Here is an 18,520-nt window from a genome sequence, read left to right on the forward strand (position 1 = left end):
TACGATGCAATGTCCATCCATCCAGGTTGATAAGCACTGAATTGTTTTTCTTACACTTTTGTAAAATTGAATGAATAAAAAATGTCTCCCTGACTAATTCTGTTTGTTTGGAGTAGTACAGATAGCTTAGTGGTTTTGATGAAAGAGGATTATATAATGCAAGTTGGAACAAGTGTTTGCCACTGATGTGGCAATGTTGTCCCCCGCCGCTAAAGAATGGAATATCTATATTTACTACTTTTTATTTTTGGGTCACATACAAGATGCCTGAAATGACTGGTGTCTGCATAATCACCCAATGTAGGCTGTCAACATACTCGAAAACATTGGGTGCAATGTTTTATGAGATATCGCCTTTAAAAAGCGGTCAAAGTATCGTGGTGACCTTGAAGATAAGGTCAAGGTCACCCAAATTAACTGGTGTCTGCGTAATCCCCCAATGTAGGCTGTCACCAAATTTGAAGACATTGGGTACAACAGTCGATGAGATGCTGTGTTAAGAAGAGTTTATAAAGTGTTCAAAGTGTCGTGGTGACCTTGAAAATAAGGTCACGGTCACCCAAATAAACTGGTGTCTGCGTAATACCCCAATGATAACTCTCACCAAATTTGATGACATTGGGTACAACAGTCCATGAGAAATCGCGTTAACAAGAGTTTGAAAAGTGGTCAAAGTGTCGTGGTGACCTTGAAAATAAGGTCGTCACCCAAATCGACTGGTGTCTGCATAATCCCCCAATGTAGGCTGTCACCAAATTTGAAGACATTGGGTGCAACAGTTCATGAGATATCGCGTTAACAAGAATCGGGACGTACGGACGCCACTGAATACAGTCCCCCGTTCCGCGTTGCGACGGGGGACAATTAATCTGCATCATGTGATGATGAATTGATGATAAAAACAGGATCTGCCGAATGTTGGTTCAAATCCCATATGACCATCATGCATATAAAAACAAAACAAATTCTGTACTTCTTTCATTTTATTGTTTGCGGCTACACACCAACCTAAGTGGCAGAGCAGCGTTGCCTACACAAAGGGCTCTGAATACATGTACACAAGGCAGTTCACTATCACCTACACAAGTATACTGGCGTACTGCATCTATACAAGTATCACATATACTCACAGCCCTAACACATCTGGAATGTTATTACAAGGTAGATATGGTTCCAAGGGCAGGTGCCAACATCAATATTTTCTATGACATATATGATGCGTACTTACCTGGATTTCAATCCACAAAAGAATTAATAAGTTATTTTTTAAAAGATTATTTCACGGCATTACAGGAAAATGTGTATCCAATATATAATGCATCACGCATACCACTCGTTTAACAACTGCTGATCAGCGTGAGGGACTAAGTTCAGTTTTGATGCCAGCCACCATTCCTCTGCAAAGCTATTGACACTGATCATGGTTGTGAGAGTAGGGGTGTGTGCGAGGACCTGGTGTGACTATCACAGTCTTCCCTTGGAAAGTGAGCCAGTATGGTTTATCACCACTTATTGGCTGCAATGTTCAAGCCATATCACACAGAGGGTGACACAAATGAGAGTTTCACACACTGTACTCCTGGGTGAATCAAACCCAGGATGTCAGTGTGGCAAGCTAACACTTCAACCACTATGCCAAATTTGGGAAAGATTTCCACAAGCTTGACAATTCATGGTTAACCCCTAAATATGGGCATTCACTTCAGTAGATTTACCATTACTAACTATCGTTTTGGGCTCTTAATCTTTTAACCTTTAAATACATTCCTGAACAACACTGACACTACAATAAATGAATCAAAAGGATGGACCCTCGTGTAAGCAAAATGGGGCTAAGTGCAATGGATGGATTATAGCACTATATTCCTTTGTACAAACAATAACTAGATATTATCTCTCACCAGTGGAGGTTTGACATACTCTGTGTTTCTGAAATCAGAGACAATGGACCATCATTTGAAGTTAGAAACTCTCATGAAATCATTGTTATCAATAAAGAATTTTACTTTCTTATTGCTCGCCAACTTCTAAAATGTCAACCAAACAGATCTCATGAAATCACTGAAGAAACTCGAGGTTAGAATGGTTTGGAATTCATCTGACGTATGCCTTGTCAAGGGTTGACACATCAACCACCATGATAAATACAAACATATAATACTTGGGTTGCCATTTAATATAAATACAACATAAACATTGCAGTGATGAGACATATCGAGACCTTCACAAGATGGACTGCACAGCCTGCTCCACCATCAGCTACATGGCCAAGGTCCCAAGCCATGATCTTCACACTACGACTGTCGTAAGTCTACACTAAACTATGAGTACAACTCTAGGGGAGATAACGCTCATTTGTTTTAATTCTTGCGAAGTGTGCTGTTTTTGTAATTGAATTGTAATGCTCAACATGACTGATTAGAAGCTGTATACCACTAATATGTTGTATTGCTGAGTTGAAGGATTCCTTGACAAAAAGGGCACTTTGATCACTAGAATGGCCAAGTGCTCTCTCAAGGTGATCGGAGCCTATGGTTATCTTCATTCCCAGACTGTGACAGAGGCTTACCACAGTTGTAGTTCTATGATCACTTCATGGCCCAGTGAAAGTGATTGTTACTAAATATACTTGCAACTCCAAGACAGTTGTCACAGGAGAATCCTTATTCATACTGGCACCGTGTATTAAAACTGGCACCCTGCTGGCCTCACTCACACTAGATATTATGTGAGTGAGTGAGTGAGCCTAGTTTTATGCTGCACTCAGCAATATTCCAGCTATATCACGGCGGTCTGTAAATAATCGGGTCTGTAGAGGATGTTCTGTAACTTGTATGGTCATGAGCAGTAGGGAGTCAGCAAACCACTTGTGCATCTCAGTATAAATTTTAAAGGATATTCACAAAACTAATGTGTGAAACAATATTTTGCTTCCGGACCAAACCTCATCAATAATGGCATATAACATCCAAGGTTGGCCAAATAATATCAGCAACATGTTTCTCAAAATAAATACATTTCAATTCCTCCCTAAGAACAGCTGCAACTGAACTCTAAACTGAACTCAAGGTTTTGAAACAACTTGGTGAAAGATAATCATAGTTTCAAAGAAAGCAAATTTACAACTAAACATATATACATATACAAAAATAAGAAAACAGACAAAAAATCAAATTCAGGCTATAGGCTGCCTCAAAGACTGGCATATGATGATACGGTTGTTATCACGCTGGATGCCGTACAAATGATGGGTATATATACAACCCATGACAAATGGCAGTCTTCATACTGTGGCCATGTATATAGGAAGTTGAGATTTTTTGTCACCATGATGCAAATAAATATATGATACTAATAAATTGCCAGTGCTTCATTAAACACATCCTTGATAATCTCCAGGGTATAGTGGAGAGTTATCGTAACGTATACCCTGGAGATTATCGAGGATGCATTAAACACAGTGCTCATATTTCTGCATCACAATCACCTCCTTAATATGAGGATAATATCGACAGTGCCACAAAGAAACAAAGTATAATGGCATAGATAAATATAAAAGATTATAGCCTAATATTAAAATATATCCACCATCATTTTGTTACCATCAAATTCACATCAAACCAGACCAAATCATTTGATGTTCTCTTTCATCTCTTGTTATGAGTGAGGGAGTGAGCTTCACACATTGTAAGTAAGGGGGTAGTGACCACTTCCTCTAGTACAGTGTTCAGTGCTGTACTTTTACAACTACTTTCTGACAACTAATTACATACTTCTACACTATTAGCACTACTTCCTGGAGACTGGGACAAGAGACCTAATGCCTGGTCTGGGAAACAATTGAGCAAAAATACCTCAACAAGGATTTGTTTGTCACCCTCACCCACAGCATATTCTTGCTAGATGTGTGTTTTGATTATCGTTTCTTTTTTGTATCATTGTGAGTGTCATGAAACCTGTTATCATGTTCTGCTTCACACTCCTGCTAGAAGTGGCATTCTGTATTACGATGGGTAAGTGATAGGTGGGGTATTGCTTTGTTTGTTAAAGTAATCAAAACTTAATCAATATAAACCGACTCATCATGACCCTGCTTGAAAATCTATATTTTGCAGTTTCCATGGCAACACACTATAATGCATGAAAGATGCCACAGAAACACACGATGGATAAGGTGAACTTCTTGATTTGATTCAATCACATAAATGTCAAACAGATCTTCAAATCAATCATGGTTACACGTCAGATCTCTGGTTACTGAGAAACACATTTCCTAATGCCATAGCTTGTCTAATGATCAAACATAAACATAACCAGTTGTGTAAGACAGAAAATATGTTCTACAAAGTAGAGTAAATCAAACATATTGTTTTCTATTTTCTCAATATCCTCTACTTTCAGAAAACAATACATAACATAATGTCATTAGATTCTGGTTTTGAAACTCTTTCGATGATGCAATTTTTTTACATTTTTAGGACTATAACAATGGTATCAGAGTAATGTACAAAAATTGTTTAACATATTGCACATAAAACACACGCACAGACGCTCCACGAGCTTTGACTCAAGCACCATATTTCTTCTGTTCAATGCTCTTCTCATCAAAAGAACATAACATTTTCATTACACACTAATACACTGTAAGTTACTGAAAACTAAAAGAAAATTGAACATTATTTATACATATATACTGTCCAGCTACACTGAATCAAAATGACACATGCTTGTAAAACCCCAAACGGATTCAAACAATTCCTAAAACCGGTTTCACAACTCAGGAAGATCTGTCTCTGTCTATCATCACTGCTATCAGCCTTGCAAAGATTTCATCACTTCTCACACCTTGGTTTGGCTATACTCTATATTTGCACATGTTTCCCAACAGAGTAATTACCAGTGGAGCTGTGCTGTTACACTTTGCTGAGATTTAAATAATCACTACTAGAGATCTCCCTTGGTTGTTACAGTTCTTACAAGAGTAGCATGAAAAATGAGAGGAATCAGAAATATACCAAATTATCATAAATCAAGAAAAATGGAACAATTGTTATATTATTACCATTGTTACTAGACTGCTTAACCTCCATTAGTCTCAACATGGGCAGCTTTACACTGCAAGTCTCATATTAGTATAATCAGAACATACATCACACAAGCCTTACATAATACATGTAAGTTAGAATTTATGAATGACACATAAGATAAAAAAGGTTATCGCTATATCTCTGTATATTGGGATGACAAATATCTGTATGAGGAATGGACAAAGGATGACACGATATCCTGTGTACTCCAAATACAGGATATAAACACCCCAAAACATAACATGTTCAAATAACACAAAGGCTTTACATAACGTCACAAGACTACAGTTGGAGTATTATTCATGGCACACTTGAACCCAGTTCTCTAAAGTAAAGTCCTACATATACCGGTATAATCAGGCAATCTTACTCAACTGTGATAGCTTTCACACGTCTCACTGTCAGCAACATAAACAATAATAATTAAATCGTCGATTTTACGCTTTCAAAATTTCTTTTCTGGTCGGCAAGTCTATAAACCAAATAATACCAAACGCCAGGACTAACCAGAGATATTGTCTGGAATCAATGACTCACAGTTAGCAAGTACCACCTTTATCACTACTGGCACTGTCTGTAATCTACATATACTACACACCAATACATTCTGTACCATGTAATAACAGTCTATATACACCACCAACTGCATGAATCATTATCAAACAATACACACTGGCAGATCAGGAAGGCTGGGAGTGACCATCCACTTTCTACAGACAACTAACAAGCCAACCTATGGTTTTGTACACACGGGGAGTGGGCACCTACCCATTTTGCAACTGCTACAAGCATGAGTATATAAATGTCACAGCCATTTCCGACTCCAATGCAGTCACAAGCACATACTTGCTATACATGAAACAACTGATCCACAAGGATCTACTCTGCAACTTATATCAACATAAATATTGGAGAGATTCAGAGCTATATATCATTCAGCAAATCAGTCTAAAAGGTGAAAGGTCACTCTGACCTGTGTTTCACATCACTGTGTTCTTGAATAGTGATGATGTAAGCCTAAGGAGATGCTGGTTGAAGATTTCAGTCACCACTCTGATAAAACCTACAACGATCATGATAGGGGAGAATGTGGGAATTGTACCAGCAACTAGCAGATCCTGGTATGGAAAAGGGACACAACTCTGCTTGGAGATTCACAGTTTAACGGTCACTAGGACACCATGCACTTTCATACACTGTCGAATAAACAGAATCACAGTCTGTATTGCATCACTAGTCTTACATCACATATATCATAGTATACCATGTCTGTCTGGCAATACATAAGGCCGCCGCCATATAGCTGGAATATTGCTGAGTGCGGCGTAAAACTAGACTCACTGGCAATACATCAACATGTGACAGCTATGCTAAGTTTGTAGAAAATTAACCCATTCCCTCAAGTTTAAAACAAATTCATGTCTGGGATCTACAGACATCATTTCTGACAGTAATCCTAATATTGGGAAAGGTTTTGGTGCATTCTAAAGTGACAAGGCAAGATTTACCTGCCAATACACCTTTGTTAAAACAAAGCAATCCTGAGAGCATGACCTGGCATGGAATATAAGCATCGTATATCACTCTCATAAGCTTAATGTAACCTGTCACTCCCCTTGTATAGCAATATGTCTCGTATAACTCCACTTCCCATCACTCTCTGTACCTATGTACCTATCACATGCAGCTACATCCTGGGACACCATCTCATGACTAGGTCACAACATCCACAACGTCTCTCTACTGTCTACATCCTCACAATAACAACTGACATCGTCTCCGGCAATCAGAGCCAAGCCTACACCAACGACTAACCAGCTTCAGAGAGGACATGCTAATGGAACTTACTAATTAGTTATTAGTTATTAACCAAAAGGTTTGATTCTGGGGACATTTTGCATCGGGTTTAACATGATTTATACGACGTTTGTTCTGTTTGTAAACAATTCATGCTGCAGATGCTCACAGTTTGCGCTACCAAGATACAAACAAATCATGCTAAGGACATACACACTATTCACACTACGAGATACACACACTATTCACACTACGAGATACACACACTATTCGCACTATGAGATACACACACTATTTGCACTACGAGATACACACTATTCATGCTACAGAGATACAGACACTTCGCACCGAGATACATCCGGCACTCTTTGCCTGAGAACAACTGCTAAATCTACATAATTTATTGTTTACACAGGACCCTGTCACTGACACTGTCACATTGGCTGTTTCATGATGTTTGAGACACATGGTCACTTCTTCAGACAATATGTCCCCTTTGTCGTGTCTAGTGGCTGTCCCCTGTATCTGATGCCACCTCTAATCCTCCCTTGGTGAGACATGCTGATTTTATGTCTAAGACACACAATCTAAATCTAAATCTAAATCTTCACTTCACCCTATTGGTTATCTCCAGCCCAATGAAACACTGATTCCATTGGCGGTTTCCCGTGAGACCGTAACCATGGTAACGTCTAAGAAATCTCTGTGTGACATTGCAACAGTTCTGTTTAGGAACCTGATTATTGGGACAGGTCCATATATTCACTGACAGATCTGTATTTATATCAATATCAGGTCCGTAAATTCACTATAAGGTTCGTACTTTGCTTGAAGTCTCAGTTATAATACAGCTGATCACCCAGTCCATGTTTCTAAAGACCACATAAGGTCTCCAGCATCCACAAGGCAGACCATGACGATGTTCACTTGAAGCCATACACCTCCACAACCTTACAGGTGAAGTCCTGTTTCTCGCAAAGCGGGTCATTGTCAAATGTGTCACAATTTTCTGTACGACAATGAACCAAATTTTCATCGAGTTGGATAGCTTCACCTCGGCTAAAAAATAAAAGAATTGGGATGTTAACAAGTTGTGCTTTTAGTATTGTGAGACTATACATTGAGAATACATGTACATGTAAATTACTCAGAAAGTGTAATACCAAATAACGTAATACATGTTGATTCATTTGGTCATTCAATGAATGAATGAATGGATGGATGGATGGATGGATGGATGGATGGATGGATGGATGGATGGATGGATGGATGGATGGATGGATGGGATGGATGGGATGGATGGATGGGATGGATGGATGGATGGATGGATGAAGCCAGAATCTTTGTCTCTAAATACATTACATATCAGTGTTTACATAGACTTGTGTGTTCCTTACACTGCACTCAGCACTCTTTCAGCTAAGTCTGTAAGTTTTCAAGCCTTGACCGAACAATCCAGTGATTGCTACTGTGATCATTGCTTCCAGCCATTAAGTAATGTTGACTGACAACCTTGTCACTAAACTAGGTCTGTTAACAGGTAAAGCAATAAGCTCTCACTTGTCATTACATGACTGACAGTTTTGTCAAACAGCATGTAAACTCATAAGCTCACAACCATGTCCCTAAACTAGAGCAATCATTCGTTACATGACAGAAACTGGGCGGAAACATGTCGACCATCATGCAACTGAATGACACCCATCTTTCATAACAAATCTGCAAACAGTACCCCAAGCGCTGTCAGCCAGCATGCTACTGCCAAAGTGAGTGACTTTTGTTTTGGGTTATTGAAGATCAATTCAAACCTGGATGTCCATGGGTACTGCCAAAGACAAAAGCTACCATCTCACAGGGAGGCAACTTGGGCAATCTTCCTCTTGCACAAGAAGTAATCTCACATTTTAGCTTCAAATGAAACACACTGAAAACACTTGACCCTTTATTGGGTGATCATGTGACTGTCCCCATCCAGAAACAACAAGCCTCTTACAACCAGTACAAGATACTGGCTCCTATTCTAACCCAGATTCCCCACAGGGTCGCCTCTTACAACCAGTACAGGATACTGGCCCCTATTCTAACCCAGACTCCCCACAGGGTCAACTCTTACAACCAGTACAGGATACTGGCCCCTATTCTAACCCAGACTCCCCAACTAACCAGTACAGGATACTGGCCCCTTCTCTAACCCAGACTCCCCACAGGGTCTACTCCAGTACAGGATACTGGGCATATATTTTAACCAAGACTCCCGACAGGGTCACACTGTGGTGGAGACTTACCCGCCGCCAATGGTGAGTACGGAGGTGTCGCCAGCCAGGAACATGTTTGCTGTGTTGGGGATATCTTCATACAGGAGTCCCACCCAGTCATACTTTAACTTGACGGGGTACAGCGTGAAGATGAAGGTCTCACCAGTGCCGAAATAGGAGAGATTCTTCTCCTTTGTCTTCCTCTGCTGCCAGGAAGCTGAACAGAAGGCGCCGAACACCTGTAAAACAGATAATGAGCTGAAGAGAAGGTGCCAAACACCTGTAAAACAGATAACGAGTTGAACAGAAGGAGCTGAACACCTGTAAATCAGAGATAACGCGATGAACACAAGCCACGTAACGCCTATAAACCAGAGATAACGGGATGAACAGAAGGGGCCGAACACCTGTAAATCAGAGATAAGGGGATGAACAGAAGGCACGAACGCCTGTAAATCAGAGATAACGGGATGAACAGAAGGCACCCAACACCTATAAACCAGAGATAACGGGGATGAACAGAAGGCACTGAGGGGATGAACAGAAGGCACGAACACCTATAAATCAGATAACAAGGATGAACAGAAGGCACCCGAACACCTATAAATCAGAGATAACGGGATGAACAGAAGGCACGAACACCTATAAATCAGAGATAGCAGATGAACAGAAGGCACCGAACACCAGTAAATGAACAGAAGAAGGCACCCAACACCTGTAAATCAGAGATAACGGGATGAACAGAAGGCACCCAACACCTGTAAATCAGAGATAACGAGATGAACAGAAGTCACGGAACACCTGTAAATCAGAGATAACGGGATGAACAGAAGGCACCAAACACCTGTAAATCAGAGATAACAGGATGAACAGAAGGCACCGAACACCTGTAAATCAGAGATAACGGGATGAACAGAAGGCACCGGACACCTGTAAATCAGAGATAACGGGATGAACAGAAGGCACCGAACACCTGTAAATCAGAGATAACGAGATGAACAGAAGGCACCGAACACCTGTAAATCAGAGATAACGGGATGAACAGAAGGCACCGAACACCTGTAAATCAGAGATAATGGGATGAACAGAAGGCACCGAACACCTATAAATCAGAGATAACAAGCGGAACAGAAGGCACCGAACACCTGTAAATCAGAGATAACGCGATGAACAGAAGGCACCGAAAGCCTGTAAATCAGAGATAACAAGCGGAACAGAAGGCATTGAAGGCCTGTAAATCAGAGATAACGGGATGAACAGAAGGGACTGAAGGCCTTTAAATCAGAGATAACGGGTTGAACAGAAGGCACCGAACACCTATAAATCAGAGATAACGGGATGAAGAGAAGGCACCGAATGCCTGTAGTCAGAGATAACGGGATGAACAGAAGGCACCAAACACCTATAAATCAGAGATAACGGGCGGAACAGAAGGCACCGGACACCTATAAATCAGAGATAACGGGATGAACAGAAGGCACCGGACACCAGTAAATCAGAGATAACGGGATGAACAGAAGGGGCCGAACACCTGTAAATCAGAGATAACGAGATGAACAGAAGGCACCGAACACCTATAAATCAGAGATAACGGGATGAACAGAAGGCACCGGACACCTATAAATCAGAGATAACAAGCGGAACAGAAGGGGCTGAAGGCCTGTAAATCAGAGATAACGGGATGAACAGAAGGCACCAAACACCTGTAAATCAGAGATAACGGGATGAACAGAAGGCACCGAACACCTATAAACCAGAGATAACGGGATGAACAGAGGGGCCGAACACCTATAAATCAGAGATAAGGGGATGAACAGAAGGCACCCAACACCTATAAATCAGAGATAACGGGATGAACAGAAGGCACCGAATGCCTGTAAATCAGAGATAACAAGCGGAACAGAAGGCATTGAAGGCCTGTAAATCAGAGATAACGGGATGAACAGAAGGGACTGAAGGCCTTTAAATCAGAGATAACGGGTTGAACAGAAGGCACCGAACACCTATAAATCAGAGATAACGGGATGAAGAGAAGGCACCGAATGCCTGTAGTCAGAGATAACGGGATGAACAGAAGGCACCGAACACCTATAAATCAGAGATAACGGGCGGAACAGAAGGCACCGGACACCTATAAATCAGAGATAACGGGATGAACAGAAGGCACCGGACACCTATAAATCAATGATAACAAGCGGAACAGAAGGGGCTGAAGGCCTGTAAATCAGAGATAACGGGATGAACAGAAGGCACCGAACACCTGTAAATCAGAGATAACGGGATGAACAGAAGGCACCGGACACCTATAAATCAGAGATAACAAGCGGAACAGAAGGGGCTGAAGGCCTTTAAATCAGAGATAACGGGATGAACAGAATGGGCCGAACACCTGTAAATCAGAGATAACGCGATGAACAGAAGGCACCGAACACCTATAAACCAGAGAAAACGGGATGAACAGAAGGCACCGAACACCTATAAACCAGAGATAACGGGATGAACAGAAGGCACCGAACACCTATAAATCAGAGATAACGGGATGAACAGAAGGCACCGAACACCAGTAAATCAGAGATAACGGGATGAACAGAAGGCACCGGACACCTGTAAATCAGAGATAACGGGATGAACAGAAGGCACCAAACACCTGTAAATCAGAGATAACGGGATGAACAGAAGGCACCAAACACCTATAAATCAAAGATAACGGGATGAACAGAAGGGACTGAAGGCCTGTAAATCAGAGATAACGGGCTGCACAGAAGGCACCGAACACCTGTAAATCAGAGATAACGGGATGAACAGAAGGCACCGAACACCTATAAATCAGAGATAACAAGCGGAACAGAACGGACCTGTAAAACAGAAATAACGAGTCAGGCTCACTGACTTGCATATCATCGTATCCCAACTGTATTGATCAATTAATGCGAATGTTCATCAAATTTTGATGCTACATAACTCGAATATACAAAAAGAACGTCCCATATAATAAAATAGTTTGTAACAAATGTAATTAAAACTTGCTTGAAGATGAATATCACATGTTGCTAATATGTCCATTTTATACCCAATGCAGGTCCCAATGTATTGCAGCCTATCTCTACAGCCCAACAAACAAAACAATCGATTTTCAGAAAGGACAAGAGATCCATAATAATTCTTGCTTTATTGTAAGGTAAGGGGGAACATAACTGAAAGAGAAAGACATTTCTTTTTCTGTTTGCTCTTCCAAAATTTATTAGAGGTCATCTCCATGTTTGTTTGTTTCTAACCAGGCAATATATTTGAGTTGCACTTACAGAATATATCCAGTTTTGCTTTCCAGATGTTATATTTCCCTTTCATGCTTTCAGTTCAGTATCTAAACATTACACTTATGAAGGGTGTCATCTAATTAAACCTCTACTGCATTGACATATTTTCACAAGATTCATATCTAACAGCTGATTATAACAGGCCTAACTACTGTACAACAATGCCTCTCTTGGACCTACGGTTTGTGTAAAGAAAATCAATAACACCAGCCCCAAGCTGTTGCAAATACTGGTGCAGGCTAAAGAGAAACGTTTTTTGCTGAACCAGCACAAAATGCCTATTTAACAGCATGTGCATGGTATTGATTGTTTTGGTGGCTAGAATACATTAACCTAGAATACATTAACCTGTTAACTTGAGCTAGTTTTACATTTCTAGTTAGCCAAATAGAAAACAAACTGTTTGACATTCTACTTGTTTGTCATGTTTACATATTGGGGAGTCAGCAGATTCATATCTAAAGTTTTAAAACAATTCTTGCCTTTTCACAAGTAAATCTCACCTCATTCTCTGTGTTGCATATAATAACAATTCTTGCCTTTTCACAAGTTAATCTCACCTCATTCTCTGTGTTGCGTATAAAGAAAAGTGTCTGCTGCCTGGACTCAATCTTGCTGTAGACCGTTCTCAAACTGGTGCCGTGCTCCTCGGACGTGAAAAGGAGCTCCGGTACACATACTGACAGCCGTGCCGGCAGCCAGCTCCATACCGTGTGCAACTACAACAAGACAGTCTAAGTTGTACATAAACACACCTACTCCCTAAAGAGTAGCTTACCTGTAAAATGGTGTGCACTAACAATTTTCCTGAATTAACAATTTTCGGGATTAATGTATTCCCCGATAAAGAAATCATGAGCAAATAGTAGCATTCCTTTCACCATATTCGGGGGTCGTTAACAGACTGTAGGAAAGGTATACATGGTAAACGGAATAATTGATTCGAGACTATTTTAGTTTCTCTTTGGTTTTAGTTTGTCTTTTGTTGAATGCCACACACTGCTGTGTAAGGATTCAAACCTGGACTATTACCGTGATGAATAAACGCTTTAACCACTGGGCTACCTTACGACAGAACAGATTATGTCCTCAGCAAAAGACCCCAGGAAACAGTCAGGCTTTACTTGGAGATGTTGATAGGAAGCTTGTACACACATAGTGCATGTCACTGGCCACGACCCAAGATGCACCAGAAGGGGAGCAGTCAGTATCACCCAGATAGGGAGCATTCATTATACATATAGTTATTCTCTAGTACATCAAATGAGATGGATGTCACACAAGATCAAACTTTAGCAACATTCAAGGTTTAAGATGTAGAACAGGAAGACAAAACATTCAAATGAGTACCATGATAAACACAGATAAGAACAAAAAGCCAAAAATAACTTTGATTGTCATGCATACTAGAATACATCTAAAGAAAGAAAGAAAAAGACTGACACACAACTGTGAGTTTTATTCAACATTACATCATCAATTATCTGAACCATACAAACAGCAGACTCTGTTTCCTGGGTTATGATTGACAGCATTTTGCTATATCCTACTGCTACACACCAGTTGACCGACTTACATTTGTTTTGGAAGTTACGGTGCTGAGCGGGTTAGGCATATGATTTTGTGTGCTGGCAATTAGGTGCCTGACTCTGAAGGTGTGGGTCTGAATCCCGGATGGGACTCAACCCAACAAAAGTACTAGAATCTGTACTATACAATGAAGGTGTAATCCCAAATATAACATATGTTACACACCCTGCAGTAAAAACCCAGTAATGAAGACTAAATAGTCTGCCTGTCTGTGTGTTGGTATTAGTCTGGAGAAGTGTTGATTCTAGCTAGTTCAGATACCATGCAGTGGATTCCCAACTCACACATTATGTGGATTCTGAGCTGACCAGATCCTATTTTCAGAAGCTGAATAATTTTTGAAAGCTGAAATCTGTCTGACTAAAGAGCCCATGCATTCTTCATGTAGACTGGGCAGTTAAAGTTTGGAAGAGGTTCACCTGATGCAACATTCTATCCAACAAGGAGTTCTCAGGTATCACATCAGAAGAAAAGAACTGACATTCATAGGATTTCAGAAGGACTAACCAAGCACCAGAAGTTATCTGTAGTGAGAGAGTGTTAAGCATGCATTTACACCAATTTTAACAACCTTCCAGCAATATAATGGCTAGGGACACCTGATATTGGCTTCACACATGGTACCAAGGGAATGTCCTTTGGTGTGATGAACAAACACTTTAACCACAAGGCTACCGTACTATCCCTTAAGATATGCCGCCAGAAGAATTACTACATTGATACATCATGATTAAAACTGAACTCATTCCTCTGACATTATATTCTTTTAATTAGAACATCTTTAACACTATTTAAAAAGAAGACAGTCTCTCAATCACAAAGCGAAAGTATATTCAGCCATGTCCTAATATCTTCATGATCAGCACTGGTTCGGTCAAGTTGAAAAGAAACCGTGCCTTTTGACAGAAAAAAACAAAAGCTAAAACTGTTCACATCATTCATAGAACAAATGAACGCTGTGCATAAAGAAAACAAACTGAAAAGGGAACAGAAGCAAGATGGCCACCAATGACGTGCCCATGCTACACAACAGAGTTATCTCCCCATATACTCACATCATCCTGAGTGATAATGCTACTTTTGAAATTTGGGAAAACGAGTATCCCGAGAGATCTGGACCTACCCCGAGATGTGGATGGCTGCTTGTAACAAAAGTGAGTGAGTGAGTTAGGTTTAGAGCTGCTTGGAACAGTTTCTCAGTTGTCACACAGCGAGTCTGCTTACTGTGGCTGGAAGCCCTAAATTATTCAGGTCCAGTAGTAGTAGGTAGGCCTGTTAGTCTACTAACATTATACAATTTCACGGTTGTCTCCCTTAGTCCTGTCCGTATCTGTTCATCATAGGTTAAAATACTAGATGAGATCTTTGACTTTTCAGAATCATATCCATTTGGACACATTTGAGTGAGCCAAAAATCACATCAACAAAATAACAGTCATTTGTGACTTTACCATAACTGACAAAATTGAACTCAAATCCCGAATGACATTCAACAATCAGAAATGATAAATGGGGAGAAAATCGGATTGGAAACCTTGATCTTAGTTGTCAGTCATAATGCCACAAGGCAAATGAACTTTTTATTTTCTGATTAAAAACATTTTTTTCACTTTGGCCAATTTCTTTAGACCAGACACTTCCTGATAGCTATACAATATTCATTTATTGTCATTAATTATGCAACATTTCAATCCAATCTCGTATAGTTTCATAAACTGTTTTCAAATTTTCAATGCACTCACCATATCAGGTGTGAGAACACTTGACCCTTTCATATGCTGCATGATGATTGGTCCACTAAATGACCTTGACATTGGTACTCCGATGGAGTGTGTGGACGCACGTCTCATCATGAGGTCATTCTTGGTGGACTGGACAAAATTTCGGCTGTTGATGTACATCTCGTGCTTTAACTCCAGACGATGGATTTCCTTCCGAGACAAGCCACGGATACCGAAGGCAATCTGTATCATGAACAATTTTAAATTTGTTAAGTATTAAATGTCATTTTGCTTGTCCAAATTCCTTTTGTTTTCTCTTACACAGTGCATCTCATCATACAATAACAATATTAATGTGTGAACGTATACTGCTCTAACCTCCACACACAAGGTGTATGCTCAAAGCAATAACAGTAATACACCAGTTAGTGGATCAGCATGTACTGTAACCCACGCTGCACAGCTGGGTTAACAGTGGCATATTATGAACAAAGTTCCTTGTCAGCGGGAAAAACCTGTCACATGTGCAATGGTGTGGGGCAGGACTGAACTCTAAGAAACTTTCAGGAGTCAGGCTGCCAAACATGGTCACCAATCTGAGGACTCTCAGCAACCATTGTTGCTTAACTTGAACTGATTTGTGACATGTGCTCTTTGCACAGGACCCCTCAAGAACACTCACGATATCCAATACTCTGTGTAAATCATCCCATGTTATCTACAACTCTGTCTGTCTCTACATATATCATAATATGTTATCTACTTCTCAGTGTCAGTCTCACCTTCAAAAACTTAGTGACATCCACCGGCATCTTTTCACAGAATCGGCTGATGTTGTTGGAGATGTTGACACTGACAGGTTCTCCGTTTGAGGCAGTTCGCCTACCTGCAACATGGAGATCAAATAATAACCCATCTTACCACTGGCATCATCAGATGTTATCTACCACTGAGTGAATATCTTCACATTATGACATTATCTACTACAGTGTATATCATCATGTTATCTACCACTTAGTGTATATTACCACAAGTTATTTAACACTCAGTGTATATCATGACACGTTATCACTAATTGGAGCGAATCATCACATTTATATCATCTCATATTACTACTCAGTAATCTCCTCACCTGAGTACTTAGTGTACAGTAATCTCTTCACCTGAGTACTTAGTGTACAGTAATCTCCTCACCTGAGTACTTTGTGTACAGTAATCTCCTCACCTGAGTACTTAGTGTACAGTAATCTCCTCACCTGAGTACTTAGTGTACAGTAATCTCCTCACCTGAGTACTTAGTGTACAGTAATCTCCTCACCTGAGTATTTAGTGTACAGTAATCTCCTCACCTGAGTATTTAGCGTACAGTATGCTGCTTACCTGAGTATTTAGCGTACAGTATGAGAACGGCTAGTACAGCTCGGTACAGGACCTTTACACCCTCCACCAGAAAGCAGTCTGTAATCTTCACCTGCAACACATGCAATGTGCCCGAGTTGACATAATAATATAAGCCACAACACTAGACCAAGTGACGGACTTTAAGCCACAACACTAGACCAAGTGACGGACTTTCCCATATATTGTGCTCATCATTCTCAAAGTTGCTGGATCACTTTATGAGTGAGTGAGGTTCAGCACCACTTCAAACTGTCTAACAGTGTTCCAATCGTGGTGTGTCAGCATTACGTGCGAGGAAAGCCTAAGGTGATGCAGGTGTCAGACAGTTACTAGGGCTGCAACGATTCACCCACACCTCGATTCAAACGATTTTCGATATTGGACCTTCGATTTGATCATTTTCGATTCGATTCTTCAAACAAGTAAAAACATCAGATTTCATTTAACTCTCGGAGTCGTCGATTTAGTGTGAAATCCATTGACAAACTCGGCGATGTCTACTAACAACAATTCTCATTGGATAATTAGCCCGACATCAATTAATCAGGTTTTGCCTTATTTCAGCGCTCAAAACTGCTCAAGTTGGGAGTCAAAATTATGTTCTGGCTGTGTGGAAATAATTTAAATAGGCATTGAAATATCGCAATCGAAATAGTGATAATGGTTATCGAAAATTGAAAAAAAACTGTCAGATTCGATTCTTGATGAATTGAACCAAATCATTGCAGCCCTAACACTAACAGTTACCACTTGAGTGAAACAAGTCTGGTGCAGACAATCCAAGCTAAATCAGGGCGAAGCAGGATTTGAACCCACAATCTGGCATGGGTCGTCATTAAATGAGTAGTAAATATTTTTGCCATATACTGACACACCATGTGCATTTACCGTATTGTCGCATGAAGCCTTATGACCATATGTGTACCATTTCACAGCTATAATATAGACAAAATACAAACAAACATATTCTACCAATTAAAAAGGAATGCAACAAAGTAGGGAAAAATGTCTTCTCACCTGTTCTTCAGAGGAACACTCTAAGTATTGCCCAAATATGGTAGTAATCGTCACTAATAATTCAGATAATTAAACATCATCAGTTTTAATTATTCCACCACTCACATCATCCATCAGTATCAATAACCAGATAATTTGACACAATAAAAATTCACAACATAAATTATCAATTCATCACTTCAAACTATCCATATCAATTATCCAAATGATGCGACACTAATTAATCCGTTCCCCACGATGAACCCATCAATCTAAATAAGACAGCGATTGTATTGTTATTTATATCCTGCAGATCCGTCGGATAAAGTACAAGTTCTTTAATCTCAGACAAATAT

General features: G+C 40.1%; 1 protein-coding gene across 5 annotated transcripts in view; it reads right to left on the bottom strand.

Annotated features, from left to right (window-relative positions):
• Nucleotides 1-968: 968 nt before the first annotated feature.
• LOC124253436 (GTPase-activating protein skywalker-like) overlaps nt 969-18,520 on the bottom strand; it is a 50,757-nt gene continuing 33,205 nt past the window's right edge. For 3 of the 5 annotated variants that reach the window (XM_046687202.1, XM_046687203.1, XM_046687201.1), the window contains exons 5-11: nt 17,144-17,238; nt 16,550-16,649; nt 15,789-16,010; nt 15,102-15,188; nt 13,017-13,175; nt 9,170-9,378; nt 969-7,943 (exon numbers count right to left, since the gene is read on the bottom strand). In XM_046687202.1, the coding sequence (XP_046543158.1) occupies nt 7,808-7,943; nt 9,170-9,378; nt 13,017-13,175; nt 15,102-15,188; nt 15,789-16,010; nt 16,550-16,649; nt 17,144-17,238 (1,008 nt within the window). In that variant the 3' untranslated portion in view covers nt 969-7,807. The remainder of the gene's footprint in view (nt 7,944-9,169; nt 9,379-13,016; nt 13,176-15,101; nt 15,189-15,788; nt 16,011-16,549; nt 16,650-17,143; nt 17,239-18,520) is intronic. The other 2 variants (XM_046687204.1, XM_046687205.1) reach the window with 2 other exon arrangements.

This window comes from Haliotis rubra, unplaced genomic scaffold (assembly GCF_003918875.1).
Source record: "Haliotis rubra isolate DU_JTF1 unplaced genomic scaffold, ASM391887v1 Scf540, whole genome shotgun sequence".
In the NCBI taxonomy this organism is placed as follows: Eukaryota; Metazoa; Mollusca; class Gastropoda; order Lepetellida; family Haliotidae; genus Haliotis; species Haliotis rubra.